The sequence below is a fragment of the Psammomys obesus genome, unplaced genomic scaffold, assembly GCF_907164565.1.
Source record: "Psammomys obesus unplaced genomic scaffold, mPsaObe1.curated_primary_1811, whole genome shotgun sequence".
Taxonomy (NCBI): domain Eukaryota; kingdom Metazoa; phylum Chordata; class Mammalia; order Rodentia; family Muridae; genus Psammomys; species Psammomys obesus.
Window position 1 is genome coordinate 6,634,595 of NW_026596039.1, and position 15,134 is coordinate 6,649,728.

Consider the following 15,134-nt stretch of genomic DNA (forward strand, 5'->3'; position numbering starts at 1 on the left):
CCACACCACACCACACCACACCACACCACACCACACCACACCACACCGTCGGTCTACACGTGCCCTTCCCCTTCCCTCAGGAAATCGTCCTTCTCCTGACCCGGTTCCCTCCTTAGTAGGAAGCTTGGCTCTCCCATCTCTCGTGGTGCACCCCTTTCCCAATCTCGGCTGCTCAGGTTGGACTTCAGCCTAGAAAGAGAGCATCGCGGACCCGGGGGTCGCTGGAGCATCCTGCTTTGGGGGCGGCTCACCTGGCTCCCTCTGGGAGCAGCGCCCCAGCAATCGCTCAGGTCGGCTAAGCTCCGCAGTCCGCTGCAAGGGCGGGGCCCGCGCCAGGCAGGACCAATCGCTGCCGGAGCACCCGCAGGTGGCCGCTCCAGCCCCGCCCTGTCCCGCCCGCGCAGCAGTCTCCGCTTTGAGGCTGGTTAGTGAGTGGGCGGACTAACAAAAGACGCAGTCGATGAGTACCGGCAGTTTTATTGGGTCCGGGTTGGGTCAGGGTCCCCCTCTCCATCACCCTGCGGCCGTGCTCAGCGCCCGTTGCTGGGCGCGCGCAGCTGCCCCATCATGTCGGCCAGCATGCGGTTGCACAGCGCGGCGTAGGGGTTGAGCAGCACCAGCTGGCGCCGCGCGAACAGGCTGCCCAGTCTCGCCGCTTGCTCGAAGTCCCTGCGGGCATCGTCGTCCCGGCCCTGAAATCGCGCCAGCAACCCGCGTTGCACGAAGCTCTGGCGGGCGGCGCGACCCCGGCCGCCGCTCAACGTCAGCGCGCGCTCCAAGTCCTCCAGCGCGCCTGTGGGCGACGGGGGAAGGGCGCGGGGTCAGCGAGGTGCTGGCATCTGAATCCCAGCCCACCGCGCGGAGCAGCCCATCCTCTCCTTTCAGAACCTGCCTTCGTGCAGCAGACTTCTGAGCAATGAGGGGTTATTATTCCTAACACGGAAATGAAGGTTTGATAGAACTGGCTTGGGGGCAGTCCAAGGGCAAAGCTGAGATCAAAGTCCAAGGCTCGCCCCTGGCCTTATTCCTGGTATGTTCTACCACTGTTGGACCCAAACGTAAATGTTGCCTAGAGGATTTGGTCATTATGTCAGTGAATCTGCCAACTGCCATATAGCTGTAGGTCACACAAGTAGCCTCGCACCTATTGTGTGCCTGGTGAATCCTAGAGTTCAATATGTATATACATACATACATATATATATATATATATATATATATATATATATATATGTAATATATATATATTACTAGATATACAACTGTTTCCTGCTATAAACTCAGTCTCCTCTTTTTCCATGCCTATTGAGGGCGGTGCCCTTCCCATTTTCTCCTTCATTATCTCCATGGTCTTCATTGCTGTGTATCTAATTTCACTGAAAGAAGGTCGTGGAGCCAGAGCTGGCTGCACTGTTTTATTTTTGTGATTCTCAGAGGAAAGTACTTGGATTAAGTCTCAGAACTCAGCTGGAACCTTAGGCAGCCAGCTTAGGGGTCCCCCAGCTGCTTTCTTTGGAACCCTGCTTCAACCCGTATTCTCTAGTGTCCCAGAGAGGCTTCCAGGACCCTGCACTGCTCAGTACTGACCCGGAGAAAGGCTGAGCTTCCTGGTTCTGGCTCTGGAAACACAGTAGAGCTATGCTCCCTACTCTACCCAGACTGCAGACTGAGCAATTCTGGGACCAGCCATTGCTCAGTTTCCTTCTCCACAGCTACTCTGCAGGAATCCAGGTGGAGTCACCTCTGTACCTCTGGACTTTCCATCTGTAGGTTGTCACCAACAGCCTGTGGCAGAGCTCTTGGGCATCTTCTACTGCCATTAGGAGGAGTCCAAATTCTCTAGGTTTTAGGAACATCCCACCAACTAGTCCTATCTACAACCTGGTTCTCTACCAGGCCTCTGGCTTACACTTTCACATCCACCTGGCCTCCAACCGCTAGGACTGTTCCTTCTGTCCCATGCTCACCATTCCGGTAGCAGAAATCTGAATATATCAGGTTTGATCCAGTTTACCTTCCTTGCCCAGGCCAAATTCCCCAAGTGACAACCCCCTTCTCAATCTCACACTTTTAGTTTGCTACCTCTGCGTCTCTGCCCACCTCTACAGGACTCAGCTTTCTGTCCTTCCGTGGGACCTACTCCAGCCAGCCTGGCCTGGAGATCTGAAGCTCCGCAGGGCCTATGGATGCTTTCTAGGCCGCTAGGAACTGTATCAACCAATTCTTCATCTTTCGGTACTTGCCCTTCAGGAACAGGTCCCATGCTGCTCCTTCTCAAATTTGCCTGCAACTACCTAATTATGAGCTCCCTGGGGAGCAGTTTCATGGGATTTAGAGCCCTACCATTCGGTCCATGAGCAGAGCGTAATAGTCTCATAAAGCTAGCAGAGTACACACCAGCTTAGATTTTGTAGGTAACAACAGGGGTGCTAGGGAGTTTAGTTCCCATCTTCCTTTGCTCTTATGCCACAACCAACTCAGCTCTGCCCTTCATGGGAGGGGTCCTTTCTGTAGAGGCTCTCTGGTGCCTTGCCCTCACCTGCCACGTCCCCCTGGAGCCGCCGGGCTTGGGCCCGGTTGTTGTAGGCAGAGGCTCTCTCGGGTAGCAGGGAAATGGCTTCATCAAACTTCTGCAGGGCTGTGTGGAGATCCCCAGCTTCTGCCACCCTCACTCCCTGCAACTCCAGGGCCTTGTACTGCTCCAACTGTGCTTGAGGGAAAACTCCATCTATATCAGGGAAGAAATAAGATGGGGACAGGTATACAGCAGGGAAGAAAACTGAAATGTCACCATGGGCTTTGGCACTATGACACCTGAACCAGAGCTGCCTGGGTGTGGGTCACAGCAGGGGTAACGTGCAGAGTGTGTGTGTGGGGTGTAGGAGTAGCTGAGGAGGTCCGTAAAACTGGGAGCTAAAACTGGCTAAGACACCTGAGAAAGACTGGAGCGGCTCCTGTTGGCCAAGAGAAGATGAACAGGTTGTGGAGCTTAGATTTGAACCCTTTCCCTTGGCTTTTTGGCTTGTCCTCATTTTGCTTTACATGTTGCCTCTGACACAAAAGCCACCATAACCATCCCAGGTTGTGAAAGTCACTCCCGATCAATCCTTCAGTTTTTTGGCCTAAAGTTTCAGTAAGGATCAGGTTTCACTCCTGCAGAAGCAAAGCCCAAAACATCATTATCAGGCATGCAGTTCCTTTGGAAGACCTAGCTCAGCATCTGGCTTATAACAGTGCTTAGCAAAGGAAGCGTTGCCTGTTAGTGAGCCGCCACCCTTCTGTTGTTTGCCTGCCACCCTTCTGTTCTGTTTGCCTTCCTTCCTTGCTAGGGGAATGGTGCGTGTGAGACACGCCCTGTGTCAAAGATCTGAGAGTTTGACCTCAGCAAGCACAATTAAGCTTGGATTAACGGGAGGTTTTGGTGGTAGGTTTAGAGGTCTGAGACTCAACGACTGAGAGTTTGGCCTTGGCAGAGCGACTCCTGCCAACGCCTGACCTGGACGCACTGAAATTCAGAGGATCTCTCTAACTTCAATCTCTTCAGCGTGGAATGAAGGGTTTGACCTCACCACATCCTGTAGGAAAGCCTACAGGGTAGACGTCAATGTCAAAGCTTACCTTCATCTCCCTTCTCTGCTTCTTCCAGGTCCAACCCAACATCTCCAAATGGGGCATTAGGGTTGAAGATGGCCTGCAACACTGCCTGATCATTTGGAGTTCCCATGGTGCTTGGCTCCACAGTCCCAAACAGCAACTCAGGGTATAAGGGAAGATGGGGACAAGGTAGCGTTGCTGCAATGGAGGCGGTTTTGTTTGGGGACTGCCCCCAAGTAGGGAGGGATGAATTCCAATCCTTGGTTCAGTCCGAGTGGCCAGGGCTAATGACCTTGGCCTAGTGTTTTTTTTTTTTTTTAATTTAACAACTGAACCCTCACCTCCAATACAGAAAAACAAATCCTATTTTCAGCCTTAAGGTGGAGTGGATCATGGAAGGTATCAATATGCTTTTATTATACTGTGTTTAAAAACCAGTTCTTAACCTATTAGAGGAAATAGACAGTAACGAAGTCCTTCTACCAGAACCCGTTGGGTCCTGGACACACATCACTGCTCAGTGAAGGGGGACACTGCAGGCAAGGGAACTGCATGATTCCATCTTAAAAAAGGAAGGTTGGGAGGTACCAGGTTACCCATTCACAAGCTCCTCCCTTCTCCACCCCACCAAGGCCAAAAGGAAGCTCATCAGAGTGCAGCAATAAACTTGACATGTTTATTAATTAAACTATCACTTAAATAAAAAAAAGTGCATAGAAAATAAACATGTTTAAAAACTCCTTTTTTGTTTTTACAACTATGTACACTTTTTACTTTTACATTCAGTCTTTCGTAGAGAGCTTTCAGCATTATTATTTTTTGAACTATTAAAGTATTTTCCTTCATCCCTGTCTCAGGGAGTTAACACTGATGGACTTTAGACACATTTTCCTCCCTCCCCCCCCATTTTGTCTCTAACCAGAAGCTTGGAAGAACACAAGGAAAAAAAAAAGGGAAACAAAACAAAACAAAAACCCCAAAAGATCCGTTATACATGATACAGTTGTTGAGAAATGTCTTATTCTAGAAACGAAGCTTGTCATTGTTCAGCTCTTGAAACAATTATTCAACTACCTGTATTTGCTAAGGAGACTGTTAAAGTTCAAGAAAAGAAACACCACAAGTCTATTTTCTTGGTTGAAAGACAGAACTAGTGTACCTCAGAACAAGATACCAGAAAGCACAGAACACAATTTCCCCTAAATGCAGGTGGTAACCCCAACATTCATAACCGAAAGTAGAGAGACGAGGAGTACAGGTACCGACTGGCAACATTCACAGGCAGGAAGAACCCAGGTGACACCATCTCTGCATTGCACTCTGATTTTGGGGACAGGCATCAGTTATCCCTAGTAGGAATCAGAGGCACCAGGAGCCTGACATTTTCCTGCCTTGCCTAGCAACTGTAACACAATCCTTATCTATAGTGTTAAGAGAAGTAAAAGCCATGGACTGAACTAGGCTTTGTTACAATGGTGCATTCCTATATTAGTTCCTATATATATATTTATATTTATTTGAAAGCCAAAACAAACAAACAAAAAAAGGGTTGCAAGTTTTCAGAGTGTGAGACTTGACTGGTATTCATGATCGGCACAAAACTATCTGCTCAATAACTTTGTATTGCTTTAAAATGAAGGAAAGGAAACGTAAATTACACCCAGCCCTTTGCAATGACCCGCTTTTCCTTAAAAACAAACAAACAAACAAAAAATAACGGTTTCTATGAAAAAGAATCCCAAAGCCAATAAAAGTTGACATCTGATGAGGCTCTGACCTTTAGTATTTTCAGGTATTTGATTGAGCATCAGTCCTTAAGAAAGATACATTCATTAAAAGATTTTTTTTGTATGTGTGTTGTATTTTTTTTTTCATTTTCAGTTTTTTTTTTTCCTTTTTTTTTTCTTCTTTTCTTTAAATCAAGGTTGCTGCATGGCGCTCATTGGATTGGCCGGGGTGAGGCTGGGGGCGGGGGTGGTTGACAGAGGTGAGCTGGGTCCTGGTAAAAGAGTTTGGGTTGAAAACCTAAGAGGTGCCAGGGCTTCCCCCTTAATTGATTGGTCTAAAAACGGGGGGTAGGGGTGAGGATGGGGTGTTGTGCTGGACACGGTGGCAGCTAGGAAGGAACCCAGGGACCAAGTTCCGGCCAAAGGGTCAGCACCATGCAGCTATTCTGGTTACACAGTTGTCACTGGCCACCAGGAAATGCAGCCACAACAGGTTCTAGCAGCAAAGCTGAACTGAGCTGGCTCTCCGAGAACCTATGAGGTCCACAGCTGTCACTCCTGGGGATGCGGGTTGCCCCTTGGGGGATTCTTGGGAATGACCCAGCGCAAGTCCTCAACCTGCACTTTTGTGCGGAGGTTCTCTTGGTCACTTTCAAAATGAAGTCAGTCGTGTTCTGGAGACAGCTGTGCCTTTGTTTTGTTGCCTTTTTTCCCTCTTGTGGGGAACTCTGGCTTATCCCCCAAGTTGCTGGCAGGTATGCTGAATTTTGGCAATGGACTCAAGGCTGAGCTGAAAAGAGGGATTTCTTGTTTCTGTGGTTGACAGTGGGTGGGAAGGCAAGGCAAACCATCTGCAGCTGGCAGGAGGAGGAAAGGTGGGTTCCCCCTGTCCTCAGGGATTGGGGTTGTAGAAAGAGGATGAGGAGGGGCTCACAGTACAGCACGGCCTAGCAGGGCAGTAACTAGGTCTGTTAGCTGAGTTTTCCCCACCCTCTGACTGGCCTTTGGGTCTCTCTCAAGATGAATGCATGACCCATCAGTGCATTAATCGTTTCAGTAACAAATGCAGCTTAATTTTTTTCATTAAAAAAAATAGGAATACAAGGATTTACAAAAAAACCTCACACAGTGCAATAAGAAAGAAACCAGATACTAGTGGAACCCCTCGGGCCACTGCATCTTGTTCGTGGGCAAAGGAGGGTTGGGAGGTGAGGCCTGGGTAGAGTGCTTTCCCCAGTCCCCTGCTGGCACTTCTCCGATGACAAGGAAACCTCTGCCATCCTGGCCACAGTGCTGGGCTTCCCACACGACAGTGGAAACAGTGACGATGTGCCAGCAAAGCCACCAGACAAAGTTCTTAAGGTCATGGGAGAAAAGGGAGCCCAGGATGGAAGGCACAGCAGAGCCATGAGTCCTGGCAGAGTTCTGGGCTGCATCATATTGCTTTGCTGACTTCCATCAGAGAAAGGGTGGCCCGCCCTCCACTTGGACTACGCTACCCTGAAACCTTGTGGCAGGTGCAGAGATCTGCTTGATCGTGAGTGGTCATACTGTGCTTCAGGTTCAACAGGACGCCCCCAAGAGGGCATGAGGCGGTCTGTGGGTTCTTTGCAGGTACAAGGACTTGGTGGGCAGAGAAGGAAAGGAGATGATCTATGATGGCAAATGTCAAGTTGCCAACTTGTTGGATGCTAACTCTGAAGGAGAAAGGTGAGGGTACTGGAGTGTGCCACTTGGCACTCTGGTGCTGATCCAGAGGGAAAGGAGGGGTAGTGCAGCAAAGAGGAGGAGAAACTGGTGTGCCAAGGTACTACTGTAGCCTCATCCCTTGGCCATGGAGGGCAGTGGCCTAATGGAGCGGGTGACCTTCCTTCTCCATTACAGTAAAGAGCAGACCCAGGGAACATTTATGTCAAATGTCAACGGGCACAAACAAGCTACACATGGAACAACAAAAAGTACACTTTCCAGGGGGAAGTTGGGCAGGAAAAACCAGACTTTGTGTGGACAGCTGAATATTTTCTCTAACTTCATCCTATGAAAATAAAAAATCATTAAAAACCGATCTTCTTTTAAATTAGGATAATACCACGGTTTAAAAAATAGCCTCGTCATTAAGTGCTTCTCCCTATGAAGTGCTTCGCATAGAAAAATATACAAAATATATTTACATTTATAAAACCTTAAATAGTAAACTGTAAACAGAACAGAGTAAAATCCAATGACTTAATTTAACAGGTTCAAGACACTGTCTTGGGGAAGAAAGAAATATTTGCTGCTGTTTGTCCACATCCTAAGGAATAATCAGGGCAGTAGTGTCATTAAATTTGCTCAGCCACAGGCTGCACACAGGTGGCACAGGTCCCTCAAAATTTGCAGTCTGGGCCCCCAAGTTTGGGGCCTTGAAATCTGGTTAGTGTTCTTTCAGCTGGACACTGGCCATCTGGAAATTCATCTTCCTATGCCTCAAGCAAGGGAAAAGAAAGTAAGCATACCCTAGGAAGGGCTGGGGCCTATCCTGGTTATTATACTCTGGCTGCTGCATGACTCAAATCCTAGTTAAGTATCCTTTAGCCTCTTATTTTTGTTTCTTTTAAAAAAAAATCTTGCTACATGTATCTCTTTAAAAATTTCAATGGAGCTTTATGAGATCTCCAAATTCTGTCTGGTTATGGCCAATGGCTCCTGTCCACTTCTCCACCTGGAGTGCTTATAGGCTCAGGGGACTTTCTGTACGCACTTCCTATACCCAATAGGGAGTGTCCTTGAGCAGGGAGGCATGTCCTGCTACCCAGAAAGAAGAATGGGAAAGCAGCAGATGAAGGATGGAGGAGGGGGGAAAGGGAATAAAAAGAAGGGATGGAGAGGGAGCCGCTCCTATCATCAAGAAAGGTCACTGGCTGTGATAAGGCTCACAGGGTAACACTCCCACTTATAGCCACAGGCTCAATGTTTGGTAATTAATTGGCACAACCCCAAGACAGCCTTTTGACACCAGAGGTGCTAGGAAACCTGTCTCCCAACCAAAGTGAACTCTTAAGTGGGCAGATAGCAGGGAAAACCACCAGACCGTCTGTTTCTTCAACAGATGGCCACAGGTCAGGCCTCACTGGTAAACCACCAGGTATCCCACCAGCCCTGTATCTGGGGTCTTGTCTGACCCGTTGCTTCTAGGGCTTGGGAGAGGGCTATGATGAAGATGACAACTGCTCTCTGAGGATACGCTCAGATCCCATCTCCCACTGTAAGTAACCTTTTCATGCTCCTTCCAGGCAAATATCCCAGGAACCCATTTCCCACGTTTGACAACAACCAGAGAGGCCCCAGGAGAAAGTCAACTGTGGATCTTGTCTCTGACACCCCTCTCTCCAAGACTATGATCACATGATGTACACCTGGGACATTAGGGTGCTCAGCCAGAGGACCCGCAACTGCCACTCAATCCTGGAGCTCCTAGCTGATGGGCAGTCCTTCAGCATGGCTTTGGATGGCCCTGGGTCCTGGTACTCCATCACAGGAAGATGAGCAACTTCAGTTCAGGAACTTCCGGCATTTCTTGGCGCCACAGTTGCAGGGTAGCTTGTTACTGGCGTCCTCAATAGGGAACTTATAGTCATAGGTGAGCTCCTCCCCCCGGTAGATCTTACGCATGGCGAAGATGACAATGTGCTTCTGCCCGTCGATATTGATGACCCGGGAGTAGCAGTTAGGCTCACAAGAGTGATTGATGAAGCGTGCAGCGTTTCCATGCATGGTGGCATCCACTACCTCTGAGTCATCAATTCGAAACATGTAGCAACCAATGCCCTACACATGAAGGGAAAAAAAAGAGCCATTTTATTTATCTATCAATTTACTAAATCAAACCTAAAGACTTGGCTAAACAGGCAAACACTGTACTACTACTGAGCCACATTCCCAGCTCTGAATTTACTCTTTCAAGTGCTATGGGATGTGGGTGGAGGTCAGAGGATAACTTTCAGGAATCACATCTCCCCTCTACCACATGGGTTCTGGGGACATAATTTAGGTAGTCAGACATGACAGCAGGTACCTTTACCCACTGAGCCATTTTAGTTTTGAGATAGGACTTCCCTATGTAGCCCAGGCTGGCCTTGAACCTGAGGCTTCCCACGCCAGCTCAAGTGCTGGGATGACATCATACCTGGCTGAACTCATCATCACTCAGGTTTAAGAACAGTTCCTCTGCTCTCCTGATATTACCTACAGCCACAGAGGAGCCAAATTTCTTCTCAAATTTTTTCTTTTAAAATTTACAAATTTCTCCTAGTACCTATTTTTTTTTTTAACATGCTTTGAGGAGGAGTCTCTAGATTATAAGTGCTATAGTACAGGAAGACTGTAATGTCACAATAAAAACCTGAAACTCCTGTAGCCATGTACTTTTGATTCTGGGATCTATAGACCAATCATCAGAGAGCACCTTTATTTAATAATCCTTAGGAGTTCAGAACACTTGTGCAGCTCATCACAAAGTAGGGAGATGTACAGTATGTTTTTAAAAGGTTTTGTGGCCTGAACACACACCCCCCCAACAACAACATCAACCACCCACCGCTGGAGTGAAGGCATGTTGTTATTTCTTTTGGATCCCAGGAGCATGCTTGGAGTTGCGGCCCCTTCCTATAGTAAAAGAGAAGAAGCTAAGGAGTGAGCCGCAGCGCTCACCTTGCTGTCGTAGTATTTCTCACGCTTGTCAGTCTGGATGGAGCGGATGACATTGCCGGCATATTCAATCACCATCTCACCCGCATCGATATTTCTCTTACAGAAAAGACCCCGACCATGGATGGGAGACCTAGGCCATGGAGACAAACATTTTTAGATTTATTTATTTTTATGAGTGTTTTGCCTGCATGTACATACATAAGCATGTATACACAGGCAAATATTAGTATTCTGACACTCTGCTGCCCATGGAGGTGAGAAGAAAGCACTGGATTCCCTGGAAATGGAGTTGTCAGCAACTATGTGGGTGCTAAGAACCGAACCTAGGTCCTCTGCAAGAGCAGTTAGTGCTCTTAATGGTAGAACTATCTCTCCAGACACCAAGACACCAAACTTTCAAATTAATTGTGTGAGTAGGTGAAGAAAGTCTGCTGGTTTCTAGTCCAGACAGACACTTGGGGGAGGGAGGTCTGGCCTTATCTCATTTGTGTGTATTAACTGTACTGACAAATTGCTGAATACCAATGACTTCTCCACGCTGCAGTCACTTGAAACAGCAGAGTCTAAAAGTGAGATTCTTGTTTAGCACCAAGAGCTGTAGGAGTATGACACGTCAGACACAATACGTACAGTAAATCCCTCAATGACTGAAGGAGAGATATCCCTCTAGAGTTGCTTGGAAAAATATTAATATTCTGACATTCTATAACCGCAGCCCTACCTGTAGACACCAACCGCCTCCTTAGAAGTCTTTTTTAAATGCCGGAAGCGCATAGGCATTGGGAGATCCATGCTTGTTGCCCTCCTAAGGGAGAAAAATGCCATTATGAACTCAGTGTTCTGAGGGAACTGAGGACTCCTACAGAGTGAGCATACTTGCTCAGTATCTCAGACTTTCCCATCTCTGCCCTCTGAGAAGTCAACACACTTGAACTCATCTTGGGCTTTCTTGAGACAAGGTCTTTGTGGCCCAGGCTAGCCTCAAATTTGAGGCAATATTCTTACCTCAGCCTCCTGACTGCTGGGACCACAGGCGCATGCCCATGCTGACTAGCTCCATATTAATACACACAGCTCTTTAGGACAATGGTGACTGGTATCATATATGAATAGCTATTAGGATAGCAAACTGTTAAAGAAAACATGCATCTTATAACTATTCAAACTTCTTGTATTTCATAATCTTTTTTTTTTTTCCTTTTCTCTCTTTTTTTCTGTTGGTTTTTTACGGCAGGGTTTCTCTGTGTGGTCTTGCCTGGACTTGCTTTATAGACCAGGCTGGCCTCAAACTCACAGAGCTCTGCCTCTCTGAGGGCTGGAAATAAAGGTGTGAGCTACCATGCCTGGCTCTATTTTATATTCTTTTTGTTACCATTTAGCAAAGTGTAAACTATGTCGTCTTCCAAATGTCACCCAAGCTATTGCTCAATGGTAACACAGTGTAAACTATGTCTCCATCTTCCAAATGTCACCCAATGAACTGCCATCCCATCAGACAGTACCCTGAAGCACTGGGGTGAAAGGAGGATTTTTTAAAATTTCATTTCATTGATTTATTTTATGTGTGAGTGTTCTATCTGCACGTACATCTGCATGCCAGAAGAGGGCATCAGATTCCAGTATAGATGGTTATGAGCTTCCATGTGGTTGCTGGGAACTGAACTCAGGATCTCTGGAAAAACAGACAGTGCTCTTAACCTCTGAGCCAGCCCGAAAGGATAATTTTTATATTGTTTTGTAGAGAAAGGGTCTTTGTAGCCCAGGCTGGCTTTCAACTTAAGCTCGGAATGCCACTGGGGATGATCTTAAACCTGAGATCCTCTTGCTAAATCCAAATCCTGGGATAACAGGTGTGTAGCACCCCGACAAGCTGAACAGAGGAGTTCTAAGACTACTAACAAATTTCCAAATACTTAATGACTGTTCACGCTACAGCCCACTACAAGAGGCAGTAGTCTAAAGTGTATTACACTAAACGCCTGTTCAATGGAAGAGCTGCCAGAGTATGCAGTGTCAGGAGATTGGACATGACTTACCGGGCAGACTTCAGTTGTACTTCCTCCTCTTCTTCGTCGTTAGGGTTGTATTCAGGAGGCTGTCGATGTTTAGAAGCCAGGAAGTTAAACATGTCAAATGCTGACTTCCTGGAGCCAAAAGATTAAGTTTGTTTTTAGAGACACATTCTAGTGCAGGAGTAAAGATGGTGCCATTATTACCGAAGATCAAACTGTGACAAGAACTGTCACTACATAAGCAACCACTTACATGAAATGATCATAAAACAAAATGAACTTGCCTCAGGTGGACCTCAGCTCTAGCTGAACCGTGAGGGTTCAAGGGAGGCTCATTGGCCTCTTCTGGTTTGTGGAAACGGAATTTGTAATTCCGACAGTGCTTGGCACCAGACAGCTGCTCAATCAGGAACACAACTGCATCATGGAGAATCCCCAGCATCCTCAAGCCGTTCACACCTGTAGGATGGAAGACACCTGGCTGGAGAGTGGTGCAGCCAATAGGAAGCTGCACAGTGTTAACCACATGGCTATGTTGGGTAGACTCGGTCAAAGATACCAGATTATTTAGAAATTAACACCAGAATGCTACTGAAATAATGCCAGATACATCTATCAGTATAGATGAGTATTTACCATAAATTGCCATACCAAACTCGGGCCTGACTTCTGTGTGCCATATGTATAGAAGTTCCATAAGCCACTTCATACTCACAGTGTCCACCACTGTAGGAATCATCAGCCTTTTTGGTAAGACTGAACCAGAGCCTTATATATTCTAGGTAAGCACTCTGTTACTTGAGCTTTATTTAAAGAGAGTGAACTAACTTAGTCTCAGAGAACTTAACATACCCCAGGTCACATAGCTAGTGTGCTGGGGTTTTTACAGTGAATGTAAAGCGATATACTTCATAGTGGCTTTGTTTTCCTCAGCCTCAGATGGTATAAGCATTAAAATTTTCTCTTTATTTTATAAAAACATTTCTATAAATCTGTTGCCATGGATGGCGGAAATTTCTGTTTGTTTGTTTGTGGTTTTTTACTAGCCAGCCTCAAACTCAAGAGATCCGCCTGCCTCTGCTTCCCTGAGTACTGAAATTACAGGCATGTGCCACCGTGCCCAGCTGCATGAAAAGTATTTAAAGAGAAGAAAACCAGTCAAAGAAAAGAAACAGTAGCAAACAGCTAATGTTCTATACATTTTTATTAAGTACATGATATTTCAACTAAAGTATGACCTTTAATGCCTCTGAAAATGGCTGTGTGGAGTGCTTGCCTAGTATGTGTGACATCCCAGGGCGTTCAATCCCCAGTACTGTAAAAATGTTCTGACATTATTACTAGATACAGACAGAATAAAGACGTCTATTGTGGGTAAGATCTCCATTTTAGAATTGTGCTTGTACTAGGATCATATACAAGTCCATGAAATACCAGGTTTATGCTTGTGGGTCATTTTAAAATGAAAATCTGCTAATGTAGAGTTAGGGATGGGACTCAAGCCTCTCAGGAGTTGAGCATAACCACTGGGCTACACACCCCAGTATAGAAAGGAACCTTGCAAACGTACTGACTGAAAGAAGATAGTCACAGATCAGAATTTCACTTATATGAAATATTCAGATTAGGCAAATCCGTAGATGCCAGGGCTAGGAACGGGGATTAGGTTATAAGTCAGTAACACACAAGTGAAAATCACTGAATTATGTTTATATTGGTAAAAAGGATGGTATATAAATTACATCCTAAAGGTGTAAAAAAATACATCTTGAAAATTTTTTTAATAGTTTTTATTTTTTTTAGATTCAATGCTGTGACTTATACTAACAAATTGCCAAAATATTTGGAGGCTATAGCAAAATAACAGCACCAGCCTTTACCTGCGAACGAGAGCTGCTTCAGGCGGGCGTTTGATCGTGCTTCCTGGACTTTATCTGTCAGTGACTTCCAGGCATCTGAAAGCAAACAAGAAAACTGTAGGTGGAAAAGAATTGGTGCCACCATGTGTTACTGCCACCAGCGTGCATGGCCACGGGTGGGAGAAGCACGCTGCTTCTGGTATCAGTGCTGTTACTTTTCTCAAAGTCAGTGCAGTAGGTGAGAAGCAGCCAGTACACTATTCGGCAGGGCCCCTTTTTACTACAGGCCAGAACAGCAAGGACACTCATACTTTCTGAACCCCCAAAGTATTCACATCCTTGATGTATCACCACACCTAACCTTAAAATTAATTTTTTAAAAAGGTAAGCAGGGATGGGTGTGGTGGTGTCTACCTTTAATCTCATCTCTCTGGAGGCAGAAGCAGAAAGGTCTCTGTAAGTCTGGTCTACACAGTGAGTTCCAGGCCAGTGAGGGCTACATAGTGAGACCCTGTCTCAATTAACAAAAGTCAATACACAGAAGAACAGAGTTCATTATGATCCTTTTCTCTTTTATTTTTAATAGAGATAAGGTTTCACACTGCAGCCCAGACTAGCCTGGAATTTACTGGGTTACCCAAACTGGCCTTGAATGTGTGCCAACCTCTTGGCTATGCTTTAGCAGTGCAGGGATGACGGGTGTGCTCCACTATGCCTAGTTGCACTCATCCTTATCACATCTTCACACATGTTTATCACTGTACTTTTAGGGCTCAGACTTTGGGGGTTTTTTTTGTTGTTGTTTTGAGACAGGGTTTACCTGTGTAGCCCTTGGTCTCCTAGAACTCACTCCAGGCTGGTCTTCAACTCACAGAGGTCTACCTGCCTCTATTTCCTGAGTGCTGAAATTAAAGGCATGTGCCACTACTCCCAGCTTAGGACTCATACTTTCAAACTCTTTCTTATTTATTTAATTTAAGCTGTCTTACTGCATTGCCTAGGCTGGTCTTGACTGAATTCTAAGGTTCAAGCAACCGTCTGCCTCAGGTGCCACGACAGCTAGGCTAGAAGCCTGTACTGTCACATCCAGGTCCAAGTATCACTGACTGCTCTCTCTACTTCTCATAGCCACACAGTCACCAAGTCTGTGCACTTTCCCTTCTTTTCTTTTCCCTGTGGGCATTATTACCTGGTGGTGGTAATAATAATAATAATAATAATAATAATAATAATAATAATAATAATAATAATAA

At 46.2% G+C, this 15,134-nt stretch overlaps 3 protein-coding genes across 6 annotated transcripts in view; all 3 read right to left on the minus strand.

Moving 5' to 3' along the window:
* Positions 1–423, minus strand: part of Tmem25 (transmembrane protein 25) — a 5,626-nt gene extending 5,203 nt beyond the window's left edge. For 2 of the 3 annotated variants that reach the window (XM_055621903.1, XM_055621904.1), the window contains exon 1: positions 252–423. The gene's annotated coding sequence lies outside the window, so the exon portion shown is untranslated. The remainder of the gene's footprint in view (positions 1–251) is intronic. The other variant, XM_055621901.1, reaches the window with a different exon arrangement.
* Positions 424–460: 37 nt separating this feature from the next.
* Ttc36 (tetratricopeptide repeat domain 36) lies at positions 461–3,826 on the minus strand. 2 transcript variants are annotated; one of them, XM_055621905.1, is made up of 3 exons: positions 3,619–3,821; positions 2,540–2,728; positions 461–793 (listed from the first exon to the last, which is right to left on the minus strand). In XM_055621905.1, the coding sequence occupies exons 1-3, from the start codon at positions 3,722–3,724 to the stop codon at positions 531–533; spliced, it is 558 nt and encodes a 185-aa protein (XP_055477880.1). In that variant the 5' UTR covers positions 3,725–3,821; the 3' UTR covers positions 461–530. The 2 variants fall into 2 exon arrangements, with proteins under 2 accessions (XP_055477880.1, XP_055477881.1); XM_055621906.1 differs by lacking the exon at positions 2,540–2,728 and having other exon boundaries at positions 3,619–3,826.
* Positions 3,827–4,256: 430 nt separating this feature from the next.
* The window catches only part of Kmt2a (lysine methyltransferase 2A), a 60,383-nt gene continuing 49,505 nt past the window's right edge, over positions 4,257–15,134 (minus strand). Inside the window, exons 32-37 of the mRNA XM_055622042.1 lie at positions 13,903–13,977; positions 12,307–12,481; positions 12,047–12,154; positions 10,732–10,815; positions 10,011–10,140; positions 4,257–9,128 (exon numbers count right to left, since the gene is read on the minus strand). Coding sequence (XP_055478017.1) covers positions 8,853–9,128; positions 10,011–10,140; positions 10,732–10,815; positions 12,047–12,154; positions 12,307–12,481; positions 13,903–13,977 — 848 coding nt within the window. The 3' untranslated portion in view covers positions 4,257–8,852. The remainder of the gene's footprint in view (positions 9,129–10,010; positions 10,141–10,731; positions 10,816–12,046; positions 12,155–12,306; positions 12,482–13,902; positions 13,978–15,134) is intronic.

Excerpts from the sequence above, each read along its gene's own strand:
- Ttc36 (XM_055621905.1), bottom strand. The coding sequence starts at position 3,724 with ATGGGAACTCCAAATGATCAGGCAGTGTTGCAGGCCATCTTCAACCCT. Across the intron at positions 2,729-3,618 it reads AGCAGAGAAGGGAGATGAAG|ATGGAGTTTTCCCTCAAGCA; the intron begins GTAAGCTTTGAC and ends TCCCTGATATAG. Across the intron at positions 794-2,539 it reads GCTCCAGGGGGACGTGGCAG|GCGCGCTGGAGGACTTGGAG; the intron begins GTGAGGGCAAGG and ends CGTCGCCCACAG.